The sequence below is a fragment of the Engraulis encrasicolus genome, chromosome 14, assembly GCF_034702125.1.
Source record: "Engraulis encrasicolus isolate BLACKSEA-1 chromosome 14, IST_EnEncr_1.0, whole genome shotgun sequence".
Classification (NCBI taxonomy): Eukaryota; Metazoa; Chordata; class Actinopteri; order Clupeiformes; family Engraulidae; genus Engraulis; species Engraulis encrasicolus.
This window is the reverse complement of record NC_085870.1, coordinates 31,613,119-31,638,672: the sequence shown is the minus strand read 5'-3', so window position 1 is coordinate 31,638,672 and position 25,554 is coordinate 31,613,119. Positions and strand designations below refer to the sequence as shown.

General features: G+C 42.1%; 3 protein-coding genes across 5 annotated transcripts; 1 reads left to right on the top strand and 2 right to left on the bottom strand.

The window, feature by feature from the left end:
* Nucleotides 1-416: 416 nt before the first annotated feature.
* Nucleotides 417-15,420, bottom strand: glyctk (glycerate kinase). 3 transcript variants are annotated; one of them, XM_063215426.1, is made up of 5 exons: nt 15,399-15,420; nt 14,099-14,507; nt 3,343-3,494; nt 2,107-2,282; nt 417-1,822 (listed from the first exon to the last, which is right to left on the bottom strand). In XM_063215426.1, the coding sequence occupies exons 2-5, from the start codon at nt 14,446-14,448 to the stop codon at nt 890-892; spliced, it is 1,611 nt and encodes a 536-aa protein (XP_063071496.1). In that variant the 5' UTR covers nt 14,449-14,507; nt 15,399-15,420; the 3' UTR covers nt 417-889. The 3 variants fall into 3 exon arrangements, with proteins under 3 accessions (XP_063071496.1, XP_063071495.1, XP_063071494.1); XM_063215425.1 differs by lacking the exon at nt 15,399-15,420 and adding an exon at nt 15,254-15,378; XM_063215424.1 differs by lacking the exon at nt 15,399-15,420 and adding an exon at nt 14,880-14,982.
* Nucleotides 15,421-15,549: 129 nt separating this feature from the next.
* LOC134463254 (heat shock protein beta-7-like) lies at nt 15,550-17,322 on the top strand. The gene is made up of 3 exons (XM_063216467.1): nt 15,550-16,408; nt 16,733-16,849; nt 16,963-17,322. Exons 1-3 carry the CDS (start codon nt 16,373-16,375, stop codon nt 17,104-17,106), a joined length of 297 nt encoding a protein of 98 aa, XP_063072537.1. The 5' UTR covers nt 15,550-16,372; the 3' UTR covers nt 17,107-17,322.
* Nucleotides 17,323-19,011: 1,689 nt separating this feature from the next.
* Nucleotides 19,012-21,934, bottom strand: cplane2 (ciliogenesis and planar polarity effector 2). Its single transcript, XM_063216466.1, has 5 exons — nt 21,601-21,934; nt 21,160-21,312; nt 20,902-21,026; nt 20,152-20,288; nt 19,012-19,886 (listed from the first exon to the last, which is right to left on the bottom strand). The coding sequence occupies exons 1-5, from the start codon at nt 21,743-21,745 to the stop codon at nt 19,682-19,684; spliced, it is 765 nt and encodes a 254-aa protein (XP_063072536.1). The 5' UTR covers nt 21,746-21,934; the 3' UTR covers nt 19,012-19,681.
* Nucleotides 21,935-25,554: the final 3,620 nt, after the last annotated feature.

Genomic DNA, 25,554 nt, shown 5'->3' with positions numbered 1-25,554 from the left:
TTTGTTCTACATTGATTACAGGTATATACTGTTGTACTCTGTATTCACCCCTCACCCTGTACTTGCTTGGATGCCCTCTTTGTAAGTCAGTTTGGATAAAAATGTCTACTAAATGTAATGTATAGGCCGCCGCTCTGTATAAACCGCAGGTATCCTATGAGGTTTTCACTTTGTGCTTGTCGCACATAATATTCTATACATCAGCCACATCGTGGTGCGAGCCGCAAGATTTAAACTTCAAAGCATGGGGGGGGAAAGTAAGGGCTTATAGGCCGGAAAATAAGGGTATATAACAAGGCCAAGTAGAGCAGGCAATGTTTTAAATATTATCACAATGTGGTCATGGAATATTTTTATTTCTTTGGTCTTTGGTAAAACGCACCATGTTCAACAAGATACAGGACTCCAGGACCAGATAAAGTAAAACTGCATTTTAATCAATTATTTGCTTAGCAAAGTGGTTAATTAAATACATAAAAATGGGATTAGTAATTCAAGTTTGGCAATGCAAGTATCAGGGTTATTTCAACCGTTGTATTTCAATCTAAGACGTCTTGACATTGTAAGTAAAGGAACATTGGCAGTTCGTCTTCCCTGACTTATAGTGTAAACAAAAGCATGACTGATCAGAAAAGTGGACATTGAGGTGGTAATTAGTTGAAATCATTATAAATTCAATATCAGTTTAAAAAGAGCAATTTGAAATATTTATGTTTGCTGAATTGTGGACTATCTCTCCAGAGCAGGTGCAACAGTGAGTAACTCCTCTGGTGATTTTACACTGCTGTTGGACAGAGTACTGATCAAGCTCCACAGTGTTTTGGTCCACAAGTGGTTCGTCTATGTGCAGACGCGTGTACGTGCATGTGCTTGTGTGAATCAGTCTGCCTCAGTCCGTGAGTGCGGGTGGTGGGGGCAGAAGCATGATGTGCACGTCCATGACGTTGGTGCCGGTGAGCCCTGGCATCAATATCCGCTGGCCCTGTCGCAGCTGGGAGAAGAAGGTGAAGGAGTCGTTATTGACCAGGAAGTCGTCGGTCTCCAGGCCCTGCCCTCGCGCCTCCTCCGCCAATGCGCCGTCCGTCACCGCGCCCGCCGCCTCAGTGGGCCCGTCCTGCCCATCCGTGCCCCCGCTGAGAAACACGGGCCCCTTGTCTCCCCCGACATTGGTGCCAAGTCCGTCCCCGAGCTCCAGCCCCACGCGCAGGGCCAGCTCCTGGTTGCGGCCTCCGCGGCCCTTCCCGGTCAGCTGCACGGTTGGCTCTCCCCCGGCCAGCAGGCAGGTGGCGCCCCAGGTCTCGTCTCGGCTGTCCTCCAGGACCTTCATGGTGCGCATCAGGTCCCAGCTCTCGATGCCCACCTCCGGGCCTAGCTGGAGCAACTTGTCGGCCAGCTGGGACAGATGCTTGGCTTGGCTGGAGGTGGCGGGGAGTGGGCCCGAGGCGTAGCGCGCCAACAGTCCATAGAGTCGAGCCACCGACCTCACGTCCCCGGACACGGACGGGGAGAGCACCAGCGGCCGCAAGCCCAGCTCTCGTGCACGTCGGCCCGCACACTCCAGCGCAATACTGTTGGAGCCTATGATGGCGTTCGTGATTCGGGAGTTGTCACCAGAAGAGCTGTCGGCACTCAATTTGGCCGTCTTATGGCCTGCATTTTCTAGGACCTCGGTCACAGATGCGGGCAGCGAGGAGGCGGGCAGGCCATAGTGGTTAAGTATCGCCCACACCTGCTCGGGCCAGATCTCGCACTCTACCGTCGGGCCACTCGCAATCAGATCCAGAGGGTCCCCAATCACGTCAGACAAAATCAGGGCCACTACCTGTAAAAAACAGAAATGATAAATATGTTTCAAAAATAAAGAATATTTCAATTAGTTTGTATATAAATAAGTTGAATGACTTGAAATATAGGACTGAAAGACTGTCTTTGAACATTTGTTAGTATGCACAGGTTCTATGTGCTTTTTTGTTGTTTTTATTTATTTTCAAAATATTTCATATAGAAAACGCCTTCAGTCTGTAGATTGAGTCAAAAAAAAAAATCTAACAATGGTCCTACAAATCACAGTCTTCCTGTCCTTCCCACATTATTTGTGCTGTTTACCTGTGCGTTCTTTGCACAGGCTGCAAGGCCTCCTCCTTTGAGCAGGGAGAGCGAGCGTCTGACAGTGTTGAGCTCCTGGATGGTGGCCCCGGCGGCGGCCAGACTGCGAGTCACGTCCTGCTTCTCCTGTAGAGAGATGGGCGGCACTGGGGCCGGAAGCAAGGCAGAGCCCCCACCTGCACACATGGCATGGAAACGTCTGTACAGGGAGGGGCGTGCAAATCACACTGGCTCTGCAGTAATTGTTAGTTCCCTCAACCACACATGGAGTATGTCCCCTGCACAACCCAAGCAGGTAATGCTTTTGTGTGGTCGAATATGACAACATTTGCTTTGGGCACCCCTCGATAGTCCGAGCTTTCCAGATTGTTAGGTCAGTGGAGAATTATTGAGGCTATTGTCTTCCTGTTCTCTTTGAGAGAACTGACAAGCGTTAATTGGCCATTTTCATTCTTGGTTCCACCCGTTTTTGCAACTGAAGTTGTACAGACATACAGCAACTCCCATGTAAATCCTATTCATGTTGCTGTGATCTTGATTATTTTGTCATAATTATTGTGAAATAACCTTTCTTGTTGAACTTTGCTAGACTTGGCGTTTGATCAACCATATTGTCATGAAATTCCCTGTTTATACTGAAAAGATCAGAACACAGTCTAAACCTACTTCAAGCTGGAATAATTATCTAAATTCCAATTCTTGGTTTTTGAGGTCAATGAGGGCCAGGATTGCAGTCATGCATAGACCAGGGGTGTCAAACTCATTTTGGTCCGGGGGCCGCATACAACCCATGTGGACCTCAAGCGGGCCGCATTAGTAACATCATCGCAAAAAAATTACCCTTAAAGCAGAGGATTAGTTTTCAGTACTATCGCGTTATCTTTTCAGCATGTTTTAAAAGTGTTATGAATATGTAGAAAGCAAAGCAATATTGATAATCCTATGCAACATTTTGTTGAGTTCATTAATTCATTGCCCACCGCCAATGACTGAAATACGGGACAGTTCTTTTTTGCGGGGGTTCTGGGGCTCTTCCCCCAGAAAATGTTGTATTTCTTAGATGTTATTTCCTGCATTTTAATGCACTTTAACATCCCGTTTCCCGTTTGAGCTCAATACTAACCAATACAAATACAAATATATTTATTATTTAATTATAACCAATACCAATACAATACGAATAAGAAGTATTAACATTTGATCTCTATATATAAGTAGACAGTGTAACATATATACCTGATATGAGCACCAGGAGCAGGTCCGTGTCTGTCAGACTGCTGGCCAGCTGCCGTATGCTGTCAGCTGCCTGCTGGGCATCAGCGTCCGGCAGGTTGTGCTTGGCACCCTCCATTACTGTAATGCGACTCCCACTCGACAGCAGCATCTGCCTATAGACATGGGGAAGTAATGCAGTCATGTTATTGTGGTCTCGAGTTATTGTGAAGTGCCATGTCTGTCTGATGCTGCTGCTGCTTTATGCTTCATATACACTGCATGTGCATGTATGTGATGCCGCCGATATGTATATACAGTATATCCTGTCTTTGCCCTGTTTGCACAGAGATTTACTGTAAATATAATTTCAGCGTTAACTGACAAGAAAGGGTATTGTATCGGTATTGTATTCCTTATGTTGAGCTGAACGAAAAGATAGCAGGCATGGAAACGGGTCAGGGGTGAAAAAGGTGAGAAAGGTGCGGCGTGGCGCGGTGGCACGGAGTGGCGCGTGTGCTGCAGCGGTGCGCGCACATGTGTGGTGTGCAGTGGCGTTTTTGGGGGATAGTGTTGTATAAGAGTCTTACTAGGGGGGTCTGGGGGCATGGTGTCCCATGGAAGAACATTTGTTGAGAAAAATGAGATTATCCACAAGAAAACAGGCCACAATAGGCCGGGCGAAACTGCGAAAATAGAAAAGATGTTTTGTTTTGTTTTTTTGCTTTCTTATTATTTCAATTCTGGCATATTAACATGTTGTATCTTGATATAGCTTACAAATGTTCAATATCCATTGCCCCTATCTAATGAAATAAAACATTACATAGAACACAATACCTGTCAAATATTCTGCTCGACTGCTGCCACAGCACACAGCAGCAAATTGTGTTAGATCACAACAATGGTCCAATATACAATCAAGACTTCCCAGGGCTTCCCAGACTTCATCATGGCAAGTCCCCTCTATACTTTAGTAGCCAATATCTCAGACTTTTTGTTTGAGCAGTAGGCCTAACATCTGAATGGGTGAGGTTGCCAACCTCAAAATGTTCTCTTTGATGTGTAGGCTACTGAAACAAAAATAATATGCATAGTGACATAATCTAATACAAAGTGAATGGGGAAACAAATGCAGATAGCGCATGCATGTGACACTGGACGCATCAGAATTTAGATGGCCATATGTTAGGTTGTGGAAAAATGTATATACCTGTACTTTAAGTTTCAGAGCCAAAAAGAGATTTATTGACCATTCAGTGAAGATATATAGTAGGAGGAAAACGCTGCAACGTTTGCAATTTAAGTCTCTATGTTTATTTTACAACCATGCCCAATGCAAAGACATGGCAATGCCAGTGAACAAAAGCACCACCAATCAAGGTCAATGGCCTATTAACATGAAAACCATGTATTGGTCAGCGCACAAAAAGAGAACCTCAAACCACAGTGAGCGCGAGGGCAACATATTGCTGGCCTAGTTGATCTTTAAAAAGACCAAAGACCAGACCACACAGATAGGCCAAACTGCACGCTGCATTTCACATTAAGTTGAAATTAAAGTTAGGCCTATAATGCACTCGTGTTTATTTAAATAGGCTATGTTATTTTGAATATAAGCTAATTAAATAAAATTGCACCAGGGTTCATTAATTTAGTTTAAAACTTCCAACTGGTTGAAGGTAAAGTTTACCAAATTATAAGGCCTTTATCTGAACAGGTTCTGAATAAAATTTCCACTTCAGGAAAAATCTGATTGTCTGGCTAATTTGTCTTTTAGTCTAGGGTCTGTGCTTAATTTGACAGTGGAAAGCACTGCAATTAGCCAACCCTAAATGTGCCTGTTCAAATTCTTCCAATATAGGCTTTCATCAATAATTATAATTGTACAACTATATTCACAGTGCAAAGACATGGCAATGCCAGTGAACAAAAGCACCACCAATCAAGGTCAATATAGCCTATAAACATTAGAAAACCATGTATTGGTCAGCACACCAAAATATACAGAGAACCCCAAACCACAGTGAGAGGAGGGCAACATATTGCTGGCCTAGTTGATCTTTAAAAAGGCAGAAGACCAAACCACAACTAGGCCAAACTGCACACTGCATAAAATTTCAGTTACAATGCACTCATGCCTCCCAATGGCCCCTCAACCTCATAATAAGCCTATCAAGAGCCCCTGTTGAGAAAGTCTAATCTAAATGTTCAAAGTTGTATGTTATACTTTCACAGTATTTCTATGCATGTGATAGGCCATGTGAATAAATATTCCCATACCAGTGTATGCCGTCTGCTTCGTACACATCCACTCAAAAGATAGACCACCTTAAAAGTGCTGGTGTTGTGTAAGTTAATGTACGTAGGCCTACCTAAGGTGAAGATATCTGAGTGATAAGTTAGCATTATGATCAATTTAATGTTTCCTAAAAAACACTTTGGTTTATATATTTCTAGAATGTCTCATTAAAATCATTTCATATAGTGTGTAAGCTTACACATAATGAAGAACATATATTTGACACAGAAAACTATGTATATGGATGAGGATGTTAATTACGTATATTTAAATTAAGACTACTGCTTGACACCTATTGTGTACATGTAGGAAAGCCAAAGTTGTACATAGTCATGTTCATTGAATGTATTACTGAAACTTTTTGTGCATTAGTGTGGCTGTAGCTGTTGTAAATCCAAAGGTATCTTTCTATCATTGGAATTATAATCACACGTGATTAATAATAGGACAACCTTTCATTATTTTTATATACTACAATAGGCCTAAATAATTTTGCCTTGTAGTGAAACTTTTTCTGTGTGTGGTCAGAGAAATGTTATTGTTGGTGAATGGGCAGAGAGATAACATGATATTATCAACACATTTGGTTCTTGAGTGGTCAATCACTCAAAGGTCTACCAAAAGGGTCACAAGGGCTAACGATCTAATCAAAAGACAAGTTCTATTTTGTCGGCGCCGCCCATTGACTATCAATGCTATGTTCGTGTGAAATTGGGTTTGGGGGTCCGAATTAGAGGTGCTCCGATTGCTCGGCAGCCGATCATGATCGGCCGATAATGGCCAAAAATAGCCTGATCGGTGATCGGAAAAACATGCCGATCAAAAAACCGATCCAGAGATATTAAATTCCTCACGCAACCATTTTGCCTTTACACCTGGCGCTGCCTGCATGTAGCCTAGGCGCTGGCTCTGCAGAGCTGCTGCACCAAAAGAAGGCATCTTTGCTTGTCTATAACTTTTTGGCATTCCCTTCTTCATTTTCACCATAACATTGTTGATGCAGATATGATTATAAATGGTGTCACCATTTATAATCATATCTGCATCAACAATGATCTGATTTTCCGATCCATGCGCCGTTTACATGACGCTTGTAATTTGCGAATGACGTGTCAGTCTCGCCATGTTCGCTATTTTGAGTTACAGCCTGTCAGCACGCAACAACTAAACGTTTCCAAAACAATCATCAACGGACCGGTATTGTTTTTAAAGTTGTAGCCTAATGGACAGCCAGGTCATTAGTTTGTAGTCGCTGCAACACCAAACAGTAGCAGAGGGAGAGTGGACGGTGAAACTCAATGAGTCTGTGCAGGGAATTCTACAATCTATGACAGTGTTACAGAGAAAGAGCTTTCCTCGCAGACACGCTGTGTTGTGCGTGTTGCCTGTTCTTTCAAGTGAAGTTTTTTTCTTGTTTTGTGTATGTGTATGTAGAATCTCAAGTGTTTCAGTCACAATGTAATTTGCGATAGACTACTTCTCGCCAGTTAGCCATTTTACGTTATAACCTGTGTAGCGACAAGTTCACGTTGTCCGCACAAGCATGCCAACGTTATTGTTTTCAAAGTTGTAATTGACAGTCAGTCGATTAGTTTGATTGTCGCTGAAACGCCAAACAGCGACAGGTGAGGGAGAGGGAGAGAGCTCAGAACGGCCGCGGAGCACTGCTGTGGACAATGAGTGACAGAGAGGGGAGGGGCTCTCCTCACGAGGCTGCTCATTTAAAGCGACAGGGTTTTTTCTCGTATGCAGAAGACGAGAGACTGAGATCCAGGTGTCTGAGCTTCAATTCAATCTTAAATAGTTTAGTAATTATATGCAATAACTTATAAATTGATGTAATGTTTCAGTTTCAATTCAATCTTAAATAGTTAAGTAATTATATGCAATAACTTATAAATTGATTAATACTGTAGACTTACTTGTAGGTTATATTACCAACACTGAAAGAGCTGAAAGATAATAATAATAATAAAAATAATAATAAATAATAATGATAATAATAATAATAGCCTAATAATAGGCCTACATTGTGAAAGCGACATGTGCAAATTAAGATTGATTGGTTTATGGGCAGAAATGGTATTCAATAAGGATAATTAATAGGCTATTAAAAAAATAGGAAATCATTTCTCTGATCGGCAATGATCGGTGATCGGCAGATAAAGATTTTTGGTGATCAGTATCGGTGATCGGGCCAAAAAATGGTGATCGGAGCACCTCTAGTCCGAATTATGTCGGTAGCGAAAGTGCGCCGCAATGCTGTCGGAGCCAATGTGCGGCCGGCAGGGCCGTCGTTAGGCCTATTTTAGGGGGGCTTTAGCCCCCCCTACATTAGTATTAGCCCCCCCCTTTAAAGATTTTGAAAAAAAAAATAATAATAATTTTAAATTTTTCGAAAAACAAATGCAGTAAAGCACTGAATACGAACCACAAAGAAGGCAAGTTAATCTGAATACAAGTTCCTGTTTGCTTATTTATTGTTTAATGCCTCTTATATCCTACTGCACAGCAATAAAAGCAGGGTGCACAGCAATATGTTATGCGGGGGGGAAACAGGTAGAGGATTGTGCTTTGTGACAAGCACCTCGAAAAAAGTGTAATTACTTACATGGATGAAATCTTCAGACCCAAAGTAATTTTCACTCACAATACCCGTGTAATAAATCCATTTGACATTGTCTTGAAATTATAGTTGAGCTTTAATATTTGTCTTAACAGTTTGAAAACACACATGAACTGAATAAAATAGCTACTAATGGAGTAAAAATGACCTAATATTTGCCGGGGATGCATAGTTTTCCAAGTAAGGAACCTGTTTGAATTAATAGCTTCCTGACATCTGCTTGTTCTGGAGACGCGCAGTTAGTAACTCCTTAAAGTTCCTAGTCCTTGTGTAAATTATGCTCTCTGCATTTATCTAATCATTTCATCATATTCATCAGTTGAAACATTTTGAAATGTTTTGGTTAGCTTACATATAAGGAATGTTCATTAAAATCTGAATTTAAAAAAAAAATCACTGTAACTTGTGTTTAAAAATCAGTATGGTGCTCTTAAAATAATTGTTCAAGAAGACGCTTTTGCACACCTCTGTAGGTGGGCAGGTGCGTAGGATATTATCCAGTCCCACCAGGAAATCGCGGGCATTTTCTCAAAAATTCGCGATCTGAATTGCCAGATGGTGCACGAGGATTTCCAGAAAATCGCGCTAAAAGTTGCGGAGCTTCTTACTGTGTTGTTGCGATTTTGTTGCGGCATGAAGTGAAAGGTGCGATTTTTGTTGCGATTTTTAATAGCCTATGTTTCCCCACGCTTGAAAGTAAAGGACACTGCCACATTCCAGTCCTCTGGTGTTTTAATATTATTTTCAGTGGTCATTTTGGTATTTTTGAGGTAGCCTTGGTAGCCTAGGTTTCTTATAATCAGAGATGTTCTAGAACTATAAAGAAAGATATTTGATACAACCACGCCAGCCCCGCAGACCAAAGCGGCACCTGTTTAAAATTGCGCTTTCAAAAAGAAGTATGAAAGGTGGGACTTAGATTGAGCTTGTTCACGTTATTGGCTGTGCCGACAGCAACAAATGCTGTGATTGGTCAAACGTCATTGTCAGTTGTGGAATCTCTCCTGAAATGGTATGAAGTTTTCTTTTCTCATAGACATAGATTAACCTAAACTGGCAATGGGCAGCTCAAGGCACTAGCAGCATTTCGGATTGACTGGGCGCAGACATCTTTGCGATTTTCACGCCCCATCGGCTCCTCCCACAGACATAGCTCCTCCTAGTGAAGACTATCAGAGCTGTGAGCCATAGGAATGCATACGATTTCAAACGGTGACTACAACGTTATCAAAGTGGGAAAAAATGTTTCCATGACAGGTACAGTAGGTGGGAAAGCTACATGACAGAAAAGCTTCATGACAGACACGACTTCCTCTGTCTCATCAGAGTGTTCTCAGTGTTTGCTGCAATGACGTGGAGTGGGGTGGATATTAATGATGAACACACACTCTGTGATATCTAAATGTGGTGCAGGTGAAGTATGAATATTGGATCAACTTTTTAAGTTTGTGTTTTAGGTAATACTTATGAATAAGGTTCACATGTTAGTTATACATGCTAAATACATGCATTGTAAATCCACTGTACATTGTAAGTGACGTATAAGACATGTGTTAAGCAAAATCAATCATTTATTAGGCATTTATTAACACATTTCTTGTTTGTTACCAATACAGTATTTATTATTGATAAATCATAATGAGGACCCTATTAGGCCCTTGATTTTGCACGTCTTATAAGTCACTTATAAGTACACAGACCGTAATTAGGCATGTATTAATGGCTAACGTGTGAATCCTATTCTTAAGTGTCACCATGTTTCATTGCCTTTGGTAGAAGAGTTGAATTCAAACAGATGGAATGATGCTGAGTTGAAAATGTATGTCCAGGCTATCGCACACTCTCAAATGGATGTCAACCCTGTCCAGATGGAGAATACAAAACTGATGAAGGACCAGGACATTGTACACCTTGCAATCAATGTTTTGAAGGTAAGGCCCTTGTATATTAGGCAACATTTTTTTGCAAATATTTAATTTAGTCATGATATTCATTGACATACTTTAGGTTTGTGTAATGAATGTGATGATAGGCAGAGAAAATGGAGAAGACCCAGCTATGGTTCCTCTGAGAAAATGTTGCATTCTATGTATTTCCTTCCATCTGACTTTCCTTAATTAAAATCAATCCTGTATAATATTAGGTTCCAAAGAAGTATCTCCGTGTGAAAGGCACCAAAATAGAAAATGCCAGTGCCTTGAAGGATTCACTCCTCGTAATAAACGGGAAAGTAGATGTGACTGTGGCATTGGATATGGAGTCGATGCAACAGGTAAGTCAATGATGTCTTGTTGAGGTAGATAACATGTTGGAGCTCTGTGTACGTATATCTGATGATTAGGGAAAAACAAAGACATGTTTCATTTATAGCAACATTTTTGTACCAAATTTCCATGGTTGATTTCCAATTTACTTGTGTTGATTGTAATGCTAAATGTGAGGCACTACCAGTAATCTAATTGAAAAACATTTCTATTTTGCAATTTCCTCAAAAGTCCCGACAGAGATAAAATGTGTGAAATGTCAGGATGGCTACTTCAACAAGGACGAAGATGACACATCACCGTGTCACAAATGGACAGAGTATGTTGCCTTTTTATCTTTTTTCCCCGAATTGTTTAAAGAGGATAAAGATTTATTTGACTGACAACTATTTCTTATCGTTTCCCAACCAGTTGTGAGCCACATGGTGTGAGGAGGAAAGGGAACACCACATCTGATGTCATTTGCAATGCCGCTCCACCTGCCCTTATGGATCTGAACACCCAGCGTATCCCAGTCGTTACCACCGCAACAGCTGCTTCATTAAACCATTCCATCACTACCAAATCGAGCCCTACCCAGTCCCCCATCAGAAACTCTGCCCCACCAAAGTCTACCTCAGCACCTAATCCACACAGTGGTGAGTGAACATGCCTCAGTACCCCAAGTGCATGATTTTGACTTCGGCGGCATTGAAAATTAATCCATTTGTGCTTTTATTTGCGGTCTGGCAGGTCTGGCTGGTCTCGCCACTGCATTTTCGCTCGTGCTGATAGCCTGTTTAGTCTTTTGACTTATGCCTAAAACGATTTAAGAAGCAGATTGTCCAAAAAGGTATGTAAAGATGCTCAAACAGTATCTGCTGTGTTTCCCCATTTTATCTATTTGTCAATGTATGTGGATCTTGGCAGTTCTTGGGAGTCTTGCCCTTCCTGATCTTCCATCTTCTACTGTCTACTGGCTAAAACATTTGAGTAAATGTGACGACATGGAAAAATGTAGACTGGCATTGTGACTATAATTGATCACATTGACATGCACCTACAATGGGAGCAGTAGTTCAAGCATTTAGTTTCTGCATCTGACGCGTTTCCTGCATAGTCCCCTCACTAATCCCTCTTTTGGCTCCATCTCTCTTCCTCTCAGACTCCCTGTGTAGGAAACCAGTGGAGGAGAGCGGAGACAAGAGCAGCTCTTCTCTGGTCAGCTCCACCGAGTCGGACTCGCAGACTCTTGAGGATGTCTAGTAGCAGAAACAGCACAATATGTAGTATGATCCCAGTAACTATGTTGGTTAGTTCTTTTTTGGACAGTAAGTGGCATATTGCCCGAAAGGGTGTAGTGAATATTTCAACCTAATGCCATTAGATTCTATAGCCTATTTAACCCATTTAAGCCACCTGCAAAAAGCCGCCTGCTGAATGCCTAAGCCTATTTTGAGAAAAGGTAACATCCGCCTATAAAAACCTAATTGGTTAATCTATGTCTATGAGTTTTCTGCGGTAGAGCGCTACACAATGATACAGTAAGTTGGCGCTACACTTTTCTCCTTGCTCGACACCACCCCCCCCCTCCTCGGATCTACACGATTCACAGAAATGACCCATTTTGATTTCAAAACGGCCAATTTCTCCGAAAGGTGAGGGATTTTCATGCCTGCAGATAGACATCATGCCCCATTTTATTGCTATTAGCTACCAAAAGTCTATGTGTACTATAAAGTACTATGTCGCCTTGCGCAACAGGGCCATGTGCTGTTGTTCTGCTGTCCTCTTGAGGATAAATCATACCACAGTGATTTAGAGCTAAAAAAATAAAGTTCTGTCAAAATCTATATAATCCATCTATAATAGTGTTTTTCAACATTGGTTTCACCTGAAATGTCTAGGTGAGAAAAAAATACTGATAAATAATACTAATTACATGCCTAATTATAACATAATAACTAGTTAATATGCTGGATCAAACTACACATACAATTTCTTTAATATATGCTGATGATTTATACATGTTGGTGATGATGAGTGGTTATACAGCAGACAATGAAATGTACCCTCGGCCTGTAACCCTTCACACACGATGGACAACAGGCAGCCATGAGAGAGGCCCTTAGTCAGCAGCGAGTGGGGACAGTGCCATGCTTAGGGCTCAGGCAGTTGGTGGATTTGAACTTCTGACCGTCCTTTCATGGGCCAGTTACTTTGAACGGCGGATTCTGACCTATGACCTTTTCTGCCCACCAGCCACTTTAATAACAACCGGTCCACCACTCGTTTACACCAACACCACTGTAACTGTCTGCATTTACATAGAACATCAAAGTTCCAATTAGGGCTGGGCGGTTTACGGTTAAAAAACCGTGATCTCGGTTTCACCTACACAAGGTTCTCTTTTTGATGAGAGACGGTTTTGTTGTTGTTGTTCATACTAGGCTACGTGCGTGAACTTCATACTTCGTGTCACACTTCATTTCAACTCCAAGTCCACTGTTGCTTTTCTACTAGGAAATGTCATCACAATTTACGATGTTGATTGAAGCAATACAAATTATTGGTTAATCGCGCTAAAGAAGCTGGTGAGAGTGAAGCAGCCTAATGAAGAACCCACATGGCATGGATGAATCATGATGAACATTTAAATCAACTTAGCTTACATTTGATCTCACAAAGTTAAATAAAAGGCTATTCTAATAGGCTACAACAGTTCTCAGATCCTTAACTGTATTTCATTACCATCCCAACTGCGTGTGCAGGACTGCTGTTAAGGCTGCGTATGAGTTTTGCCATTGAGGCTAATTTAGCTTAGCTTGCAAAATGCAATGGGCAGACAAGATACATTGCTACATTGCTGTTTGAAATTATTTGGGAGCAAAATAGGAGCGAAATACATCGCCATATGACACAAACTACCTGACAAAATACATTCTACGTTATATTTGGCCTTTAATTCAAAGAAAATATTCACACAATGTCAAGTAAATCCGTTTGTTTTCGTGTCTCTTCAGTCTGTTCCGTTTCTGTCCCACTGTGTTTAGGCCTACTCGCTAGTCATGCGCTGCGCAAGGCAACATGCGGTCGTAGTGATCAATGTTGCCAGGTGTACAACGATAACTAAGCAAGTAGTGTTGCCAGGTGTTGAACAAATATGCAGTTTTGGGCTGTCTTGGGGAAAAAAGCCAAAAACAGCTGCTTATAATAATTTATTAACCCTTTTTACTTGAAAGGGAACTTAAAGTCTTGGGCAGGGAAATATAAACTATAAAATTTAAAAATATTGAAATGAAAAAGTGATAAAATAGAAATGGAGATTAATTTAAATTCATGATTGTATCTCATTTTTACATTTAATTTCAGTTTTTTTTTTCGTCCGAAAGATTAAGATTTGGGGGGAAATCGCCGCTTATCAAAAAACCGTGCAGAAAACCGTGATGTCAATTTTCATCAAGAAAACCGTGATGCTCATTTTTTCCAAAACCGCCCAGCCCTAGTTACAATCATTACTGAATGGAGAGTGCTTACAATTGCTACTGATAATGATTGATTTGGCGCTTGCACGCGATACAAAGTACAATGTTTGAGAGCACGACTCACTCTTTGCCATGCTGCCTCAGGGTCTCCTGGATCCCGTTGGGGACACTGATCACCCCCTTGACCAGGTGCTCCCCTACGATCTTCTCAGCCTCGGCCGCCATGCCCAGCACGGCCTTGCCGAAGCCCACCAGGTGCACGTTGTGCTGGAGCTTGAAGCTGCGGCCGGCCACCTCCAGCTGGTCACCGCGCCTCTCCAGGCTCCGGCGCACCACCCGGTCCGGTTGGACGCTCTCCACCGCGGCGGAGAACACCTCCCTGGCCCGCTGGTCCAGAGACATGCTGCGCACAGCCAGCCTCAAGGGCTGCTGCGGCGCCCTCACAAGCCTACACAAGGACAGCACCCGAGCCATAGGCCAGACAGAGGAGGGGGTGGAGGACAGCGGATGGAGGTGGTTTGCTGGTTATTGTCCTAATGGAGAGAAACGTGTGATGTGAAACATGGGCTACACACATCAGTGTCAAAATTCATCTCACATACAATAGAACACAATGAAGTTGATTTCACACACTTTTTGTTAACTCAGATATTCACATTTAGGCCCTATCTGAACTTCAGAATTAAGTTAATGAGATGCTAAGGGGTCCTCAGCCACAGCTATTTCAGCAATGCAAAACGCAAAAAATTTAATTGCATGCAAAAAATCAGGACAACCAAACACATTTTCTTCTTGAGCCACATTTAAGGTACCACAGATGTCCCAAATTTTAAATTACCAAGGGTTAGGCCTATGGTCTCCCTTCAACTAGGCCTATAGACTGCTAGAATAGTCCACTGACTTACCTGTGGTCCCAAACTGAGACTGTCCCTTTGGTTGTCTTTTTTAGAAAGAGCTGGTACAGCAGGGCTCGGGGAGCAAAATGCTCATCTATTTGTGTGTATTCACTGAGTAATAATTTACTAATTTGTACCACAGGGCACATGAACCAGTCAGTGCACACAGTCCTGGGATCATGATAGGCCAGAAAGAAGGTGTGCAGTGCAGACCAGGCAGAGGTTAAAGACAGCAGTTATTTTAATCTGACAGTGCAGTGCAGTCTATGTAAACTGAAGCCGTCAAAGATTCTATCCTATCTGTCAAGTTGTAAGGTCAAAACAAAAACATAGGCTACGTCAAGTACTGTACACTACTGCATTTGTCATTGCAATTCACTTACCTTCATCGCAAATTTATTTTTATTTCGGCACGAGGCTGGCAAGCAAATGCAATAGCAGGGGGAGAAGTTAGAAAGCTTATGCAAGCGTAATCACGGATTTATGACTTTGTCAAGGGTATTTGTTTACTACTTCCAGTGTACTTACAGCTGCTTCGTCTTTTAGCCTCTTTGCATTTCGCTCTTGCCAGTTTCCTAGTAAATACTGCCGCCGTGTGGACAGGAGTATAACGAAATTTCATGGGAGCTCGTGGACAAACATTTAGATAATCTCTTGTGCTCTTTAAGCACTAAATGGGCTCTCGTGGAGCCTATAAACTAGTGAGAACATACTGTCGCATACATCTAACAGAACAATATCCTAACTATATTCACTGCGATAGTTTTGGATGTCTTTATACACTATATCCACAGATGGAGGACCTCGATGCTGAAGTCTGACATTTCACATCTCCACTCCATTTCACCATATTCATAGACACATGCTAGTCTGCATTGTTTGGTGACAGCCTCACCACGAACAATATTCCCAGATGAAGCCTCTATCAGTCAGTGGACCAGGAGGTGATCTGAGTCAAGTGGAACAGGTAGGCTATTTCAGAGGGTTACCGGACGGTGAATATTTTGAGTCATGGTGTTCAATGAGGTACTGGACAGTGAATAGGGCACTCAGAGGGATCTGAACTCTTGCCCTATTCTCACGCCACTCTCCTGTCAGGGAGAGAGAACCTGGTAAGGGACGAAGATAAATTAGATTCGACAAGAGAGGTTAGATCAAGCCAATGCTATTGGCCTCGAGGGGCGCAGGCCATCTTCTCCTCTCTGGCTTGTGATAAATACTACACATAGTCATCATTGGGCAGAGCACTCTCCAGTCTCAGCATTAAAACTGGACAGCGGTATAAAAGCCCCTGTAGAGCTGCTCAGTGCTGCTCTGTAGGCTAGCCTAAGGAAATCACCACTCTACACAGACCATAAGGCCCACCATACATGTTCTAAAGACTGGATTTATAGACTGGCTTCCCTTCTGTCCATTTCTTTCTCGATAACACACTTGGACAACTCTGTGCTGGCTTCAGCGTTCGTGGTCTTTTCAAGAGGATTTATTAAAAAAATACTAACATGGAAATCAACGACTTGCCTGCAGACTTCAGTTGGGTAAGCACTTCATTTTATGTGGATATTCTTCCTGTACAGGATATATTAACAAGACCACTTTTAAATGCATCCTGCTGGGGCAAACAAGTATCCATATCATGGGGTGGGGGTGGGGGGATTCCACACAGCATTAAGTCAATGGACCATCATATGGAGAAGGGTCAAGTAAGCTGTATTTCATTCAAGTGAGTGGGACACATGGAATTTAACCACATAGCCAATAAACAGCTGCTCTTTGGAATTATCTAAGATGTTACAGTTTGGATGTTGAGGAAATGAAGCATCTAATATGTCCTGTATATACCAATTTGTGATGTCCACCAGGGTAAGGTGTTGACCGTGGGAAACATGTACCTGTTCACCGTGGACCTCAGCGAATACTCTCCCATAGAAGTTATAATCACCTCCTCCAATAACCGGATAGAAGTCCAGGCTGAGAAGGCAAGCAACAACAACTTTTGGTCGAAGAAGTCGGTTACGTTTTATGGCACACCTCTGTGTCATTCTAATATATTTTTATGATACTATCTGTGATCTATGTGATATTTTAACAGGTAGGGGAAGATGGCAGGATCCTGCATAATTTCAGCCACAAGTGCACACTACCCTCAGACGTGGACCCCCTGTCTGTGACGAGCTCGCTAGCAGACTGTGGTGCGCTGACCGTGAAGGCCCGCAGGCGACCGTCTGTTCTCTGATCAGCCTCTGATTCAAGCCATCAAGACCTTGAAATGAAGTGCTCGCTTTATAAAAGAAATCACTACAAAAGCCATTTGAATGCAATTTTAACTATTTTTAAATGTGATTGTAAGGTAGGATTTGAGGCAGTTGGAACTAGATTGATGTCATATATATTTTTTTCAACCAAATAAAAAAAACAACAGCTGATCCTGCATCATAAGGAACAATAAAACGTGTCATTTTTGAATATTTTTGAAAACTGACATACTTTTATTGGAAAAGTTTTGGAAAAGCGCTCTTCAGATGTTAATTGACCACTGGGTCACTTAATGAGCTAGACTGTGCTGATGTTCATAAGCAGTTGCCCTTTCTTCAATCCAGAATATTTTTAAAAACCTTTTCCACACTAACACACACACACACACACATGTACACGCACACTTCTGAATTCTGTACTATACATAATTTGACTTCACAATGGCTGTACAGCTTGACGTGTTTGTCAATCAACTGCTAAAAGATATTTTATTCATATCTTACACGCTATTTAATTAAGTTGTGTCTGTATAATCTGGAAATATTAAGTTGTTTGTCAACTGATTTGTTATGTGATCGGAAACATATTTGAGCATATTTAGAAACCCTTCGTGGATCTATTCTTATTGACTTATCTAAGGCATGATATTTCACACAAAGTCTTGACCTTTTTCACATAAGTATGAGTGGAATGGCAACATACAAAAGCATGGAGTCATGTATATAATTAACTTTCTCATGTTAGGTCAGCCGCCTGCCTCGCAGTCTCGTGTGGTGGACCACATTCTATCTGCTGTGTGGCGATTCAAAAGTTAATCCATTGTTTATCCATTGTTTACTGTCCCTAGAGCAATGCTGGTTTAGGTGCTTTATTCAAGGGCATCTTAGCTGGAAGAGTCAGAGGGAGAGGGTAAGGGTGCGATTTAAACCTGAAAATCTGATTAAAAAAAAAAAAAAAAACACCTCCCTAACCATTAGCCCAGGGGTTCCAAATCTTTTCCATCTTCGGGCCCACTTGAAATTTTCATAAAATGTTCGGGCCCCATCTCTCACCCAATAAACGATAAAACTCGAACAGTCAAGAGTAACAAATACTTTTTAGATTTTTAGAAAATGAGTTCACGGCCCACTTGAAATACCTTCGCTGCCCACCACTGTGTCCCCGGCCCACAGTTTGAGAGTCACTGAATCAGCCCATGGCTGCCCAATAGTCATCACAGTGTCAGTAGTACCTGTACCAAAAATACTGGATAAGAGAAAGATAACACAAACCACGCCCACTCAATGCAAAAGCGTGGGCTCAAGTTGGGTCTCCTAAGGGGGCGTTGTCCCCTCCTTCTTCTTCTATTTTTGAGGTGTTTGCTCAAGACGTGCGCTACCGCCATCTACAGCGCTAAGGGGGCTTGATTTATTCTCAACCTCAGGACTCCGAAGGTCTCCTAACCGAAGGTCTCCTAAGGGGGCGTTCACCCGACATAAAGTGGATACCGGAAAAGAAACAAAATGACGCTTCTTCTTAGATCCACTTTCTTTGCCTGTACACAGAGTACACATAAGTCTCAAGTGGTGTGACTTAAATACCCTATGCAATTACTGTATTAATATGAACGGTACAAAATATATTTAACAGCCATTTTGATAGCAAAGTACACCAACTTTACTCGTTTCAGAAATCACATACATTTACATCCTGCACTAATAAATTAATTATGAAATAAAAGAAAACAAAATGAATCAGTCTGGAACCTCTAGAGATTTGTTCTTCTGTACACAGAGGCATACACGCCATGTTCAGAAAGTAAACAAAATAAAAGTCCTGCCAAGTTCTGTGTTCCAGGCATTGCAGTTCAAGAGCTGATCCCATTCACCACCACTGTACTGCCAGGTAAGTTTAGATGATCTAATTAGTGATGTTTAATGACCTGTCTAAACAGCACAGACAGTTGGGAATATATCAGGCACCTTCACTATCTCAAGCCAATTGGCCCACCTCTGGCCATACAGGAGGAGCAGAGGATGACTGCGTATCCGCCAGGTGGTCCTCTTCTCAGGCAATGTCCAAATCGATCACTCATTCAATTCAATGGGAATTAGAAAGTTGTGCTTCCTAAGTTCTTAGTGAAATACTGAACGTTTCAGACTCAGCCATCCGTCCGAGCCTCATGCTACATTCACTACGTTTACGTGATGCGTTTAATTCCGAATTAATAATTCAGAATCAAATAGATCTGTTGAGTTTGCTTTGGTCTTTCCTTTAATTCCGAATTAATACAATTACATGGCGTTTTCAAAACAGAATTTAACTTTATTTAGAATCAGTTAATCCCGAATTAAATGTCTCATGTAAACGTAGCAACAGTCAAATAGTGCACACGTCAGATTCAGCCTCAGGTGTCCTTCCCAGTCCCACGCTACACCGTGAACAAGTGACCGCTTCAGATTCAGTCTTTTCATTCCTTTTGCACTGATGAAGGTCTGAGGACCGAAATGTTTGCAATGCCTCCCCACAAGTTATCTTCCTCATCCAGGCCCTATCTTTAGCCATGCGTCCCAGTCTCAGACCTGAGAGGAGGAAGGGCCACAGCCGGCGGTGACACAGTCCTGGTGCCAGAGGTGCTCGGCCAGAGCGTTGAGGAGGGGCGCCACCTCGCCCAGCCCAGCGTTAGCGTCTCCCCCCACGCGGAACACCGGCAGGCCAGAGGAATCCTGGAAGGTCTTGATCTCCCTCTCCGTTATGTCCGTGTGCATGAACAAATCAAACCTGCTATGTTAAGGCAAATCTCCCCTTGCACCTATACGGCTAGTGTTTTGGCACTGCTATGGGCAAAATGTGTACCATGTATACAGTTATTTTTGGCATCTCTGATATATAAAAGAATATACACACACATACATTTATATGTGTGCTATGGTACATAGCAAACAGTTGTCAGATGGAAGAGCGCGACACTACCCTTGTAAAACTGTGGCACACGACAACAATGATATGAATTGAATACATTCGAGCATGGTGTGAGAAAGGATACTTGGTACCTACCACCATTTTAACAGTCCTTTGAGAGGGGTCAGATATTCTGGATATTTGATTTGGCAAGTCTTCAAAGGAGCCGTGGTCAGTAAAAGAGAATAAAAACAAGACCGCATCCATCTGCTCCTTACAGGACTGCAAGAGAAGAAGACACATGACATCAATCAATACTGTAAATGCAAGACAAAACCATGTGCTTTAAACTACAACATGGCATATAACAGCGGGCTATTATTTTTCAGTCCCCTCTTCCTTTTATGATGCTGCTAATGCACTTTTACTAATGTACTTGTTTTTAACAGAAATATCTCTATTTTCTATAACATCTCTATTTTTATCTATCTTATATACTTTTTAACCTCCTGGTCCTGTGTCTGTATATGCCGTCTGCTTTTTGCACAATCTGTAGTACATTACTGCTGCAACAAATGAATTTCCCCACTGTGGGATAATAAAGGGCCTAGCCTACTACTTACTTACTAATGATACGACAAAACATGAGTCTGGGCACTCTAGTCTAGGAATTTGTTTTTTTGGAATAAAATCAGATGAACCTAGAGCTGCATTTCCTCTGTTTACTTATTTCTTCCCAACATAAAAGCAGTCCTGACTGGGCTGAGATAAGAGAAAACATGGCTCCAAAGGATTTGAACAAGGTAGCTCCGCTTTCCCATAACTGTCTAAAAACTGGCACCATCACTATGTCGAGGGTGCCACATACATCAGTTGACAAAATAATTGTTTTTACCGGTAATAAGTGGTCAAATCTGCGAAGTGCATTCTCCCCGCAATCCCAAAAGTGGAACTTGAAGAGGATAACTTGACCGTTTTCTCTCAGTTTCACTGGCCAGAACACTGCAGTGGTCTCAATACCTGCCAATCAGAGATATCCATGAGAGGCTCTCCTCAAATTTCATGCTCCAGTTGAGTGACAGAGAAAGAAATATTTTACTTGTCATACAATCATTTATACAATTGCTTCAGAGCAGAGTTAATATAGAATCACCTGTAGTTTCATAGTGCATAGCAGGGATGTCGGATCCCCCGAGGCGTGCAGCGAGGGAAGTCTTCCCCACACCACTTTTACCAGCCAGGAATACTTTATATCGAACTGTGTTGACATGTATTTGAGGTGGTATGGCAGGAGCTTCAAGAAGACCTAAACAAAACACAAAAACAAGCAGGCCTCACAGTAAACGTTGCAGTAATAACACGTTGAGAGGCAACCAATAACATTCTGTTAATGTTACAATTGACTGTCTATGTGTTGAATGACATCATTTTTTGTAGAGGATTAAGAGAAGATTTCATAGAAGATTTAACAATCTGTTGTAGGCCTATTTTGGTAGCTTCACTGCGCCATTTGTGAACAATAACAAAAGTTTCATAATGTGCAGCTGTCTGAAGTATTCCAACAGTAGATTTAACAGGCGGGCAGGGCTCTTACCAAAAGTTTTTCGTCTTTTCTTCTGAAATAGTTTGCTGAAATACTCTTTACTGTCGGGACCACGGTGCCAGTCTGCAACAAATATCGACCCGTGACGTATTCGCAGCACAGGAGCGCCTGATCCATCACTCCGCTCGTGTTCCATTGTCGCAGTTGAAAATGCACACTCTTGCTACGTTGAACGACTTGTTACACTTTAAACAAGGCAATATGAAAAGCCCACCTCCACCTCCCCAAACACATGAACACGAACAGATGCTTCCATGGATACCTCTTGTTGACAAGAAGGATGCACTGCGTGCAGACACCAGACAGCGCACGCAAAAAGAGAAACTTCCGGTGTAAACTCATAAGCGGAAACGTGTTTTCAGAAGAATCTCTGGGACGAAGGGGGCGCTGAAGGCATCCTATAAAGGTTGAAAAGGCATGTTCTCAAAATATTTTAATGCCAAGAATTCACGCACAGATGAAAGGACGTCTGAGCAATAATTTCCCATAATAAAATTCTAAAGTAGAAAAAAGTAATTTTGCAACGAAACTAGCTCTCCATAATATTGCATAGGCCCTACAGTCAGTGAAGACGGGGGGGGGGGGGGGGGGGGGGGGGGGGGGCGGCAAAGGGGTCACTTGTCCCGGGCCCAGGGAGAGAGGGGGACATAATTGGATAGGCCTACTCATTACGTTGTATTGATTGGGTTTGGGGCCCTTTCAGATGTTTTTGTCCCGGGCCCAGCCAAAGCTGTCAGCGGCGCTGCATACAGTAGGCCTAGGCCTGTTTTTATGACTCCATGGGACCCTGGGCCAGACAACATGAAAGTTTGCTCGTTTACAAGATTTGGGGTTTTAGACCAGATGAGACCATTTGTTGTTGGGGGTTCAGGGGTCCCCCAAGACATTTTAACACAATATGAGCATGGAAATAGAGCTTTGGGCCTCAGGGACCCTTTGCCTCTTAGGAGGCCTGTGCAGTAATCCGTCTTTCACTGCAGCAGTTTTTCTTTTCGAACTGTAGTCTAGTCTTCAACATTTGAAGTGCTTCTCAGCAGCTGTAATGGTACAGGATTTAGCTTTAACAGGGCTTTTTCCAGGATTTTTTAGTATGAGGGAGCAAGGGGGGGGGGTTAAGGGGGGGTCCTCCCCCCCTTCTCCGGTGCGCGATTTTTAAAAAAACGAAGGTAAAATGGGGCTTTTTGAGACTATCTGAGAGGGACATTTTTTACTTTTGAGGACATCCTAAAAGTACAATGTTTAGGGGCCTATGAAATCCGTTTTAATTTTTCTCAAATTCCGTTTTTTCGGATTTATTTTTTGCCAAATCGGATTTTTTACATTTTTGAACTTATTTTCCCCTTTCACCCCCCCAACAAAATTTCTTAGTTATTTAGTTCAAACTGGTGGGTGGACAGAATGGTAGGTAGAGAAAAGAAAAGTAAAATTACCTACTAGCTTTTTGTAATATCAGCCCTCAAAATATTCCAGGTAATAAGGTAGCTGAAATGTACATGCGCATATATTCTATTAAATGCACGTGACGCACCCAACTAGAAGGCGAATTCACTTCTGGTGCATTGAAGTTGGACTCGGGCGAAGTTGGACTCGGGCTGCATCAGGTTTTCTCGAATAAGTTTGGCTATATTGCAACGTGCAGCTACATTAGAGACATTTTTGGTCACGTTATATGTAGGCATTAAATAAATAGCCTCGCAAAGTCCCTACCGTCTACCGTTTCACACAAAGACATGTTTTACAAGACGGCCGTTTTCTTCTGATGATGACTTGACCCTTTTTCAAAGTTGCTGCTAACTTTTAGTCACTATGCTCCGTGGCCAACAAAGTCAACAAGACATGATCAAAGCATTGCCTGAACAGTTTTTATTTTACAGCGGTCACGTCTGTTGTAACAAACTCCAAACTCGTGCCTCGTGTCGGATGATTCCATTGTTTATTAAAGTGCCGTGGAGAGCCGCCCGTCTTTTCTGTGTCGCATCGCATTGTCTTGGTAACAGACGGTCAGGACAACGCGTTTATGCCTGACCTCCTCACCAGTTCTACTAGGCAAAATTTGAGTGCTGTTGAGTATTAAGATTTCTTCAATGCTCTGAAGGCCAGTGTTAGGACGCGGGAGACAATTGGAAACGCCGCTTGGGAGAGAGATGCGTTCACTGTTTACATGCGCTGACATGGATCATGGATAGAACTTTTGCGCATCACCTCGCGTGGGCCAGATATGATATCGTGGCCATATTTTGTGTTTGAAATGTCTTTTAGACTGATAAATGATGACGAAAATAATGGATTTTTTATTTTACCATAAGAAATGAGCAAATTCCGTGCAATTCCGCGTTTGTAACCAAATTCCGTTTTAATGTAGGTTCTACTAAAAAAAAAAAAAAAAAACATGAGGGCGCATCCACGGAGTATGAGGGCGTGGCGCCCTTATTTCCCCGTTCAGAAAAAGCCCTGGTTAAGATTAATCAATGGCCACTTCAGATATCTCCAGTGTCGTCCTCAGTCATTTCTGAGTCAACCACATCTGAAGTGAAGGCTCAATGTAGCTGGAAGCCTAAGATCAATATGAGTCCCTGACCCCGGTCACTACCCTGCCATAGAGAATTCTTAGTAGTCATCACATTTCATAAAACCATTGTCATATTCTTCAGACATCATGTAGGCTACCAATAAAAGCAAAGCAACCTCAAAACATCTGTGAATCTTTAGTTTGCCACAGGCAAGATTATTTTGAGAGCTGCATTTTAGGCCTACTTTGAAAAGAAGCCCCTATGACACTCACTACAGTATCAGTAGGCTATACAGAATACATAGCACATTACCTAATATAGCATGTAGGCCTATATTACCTGTTAATCCTTTTAATGATCATTTTGTGTTTTGTGAAATAATATTTTGGCTGAGAGGTGATATTGCTCATTCCTGTTCAAAGCATTTGGTGTAAATGGCTACCAAATCTATCCAAATTATATTCAGGTGTTATTTCAAAGTAGTAAATTGTCATATACATGTATTTGTTCATGAACAATGTTTTATGTGAAGGCAGTTTGTGAGGCAGTTTCCTTGGTTGCCAGATGTGTCTCATAATGGTGCTGCCAGTGATAACTGAACATCACATACAGCATAAGCCCATCTCCTCTGCTTGCTGCTCTGGATGGAGCACCACAATCTTACTGAGGAAATGGTACCTGCTGAAGGAGATGTATGCCAGAGGCAGCTTTTAAATGTAAGTATTTGAAACAGCATACCAAAAAAAGAAAGACAAGCAATAAGCGCAACAACCGAATTGAAATCCTTCTTCCTGCTTAGTGATTCAGTGAGTTCATAGACTGTATGACATGTAGAACAAGGAAGTCATATAAACTAATCTAAAAGTCTGGGCAATCTGTTTTAAATGACTGATTGAACCATTGAAAATACCAGTTGTAATACCCAGTATGTCCTGGGGAAGGATGTGTCCCACCACTCTTGTCCTTGTCATGAGTTCAACATAAACTACAGTACAGTTCATGGAGCTTTAAGAAGAAGGCCAAAGCCTGAGAAGTCACAGACATTTAGAGAGGGCTCGAAAGAAATGTCACACGCCACCAGCTAAAGGAAATAAGAATACAGGGACCCAAAAAAAGGGAGCCCAGGCAATAAAGGAATGGTTATTCCATGAAGAAACCCACATGTTGACAGATCAGCCCACTGACTTTACCGCTCCCTGAGCTCAGTGAGTCATATATGTAACCATGTTGGACTTACTGCATTAATGCATTGCACATTACAGTAAGGAAAGATTCAGGAAAATCTGAATTGGGACCTTTTTATTTAAGGCCTACTTTGTTTTTGTGTGCACAGTGTCTTTGCAAGAAATGAACTGCAACAGTCATTCTTAAAATTGAGAGGATGCCATCATTATTTCTCTAAGGTTTAGTCGTGTCCAATCACTATGGTCATTGT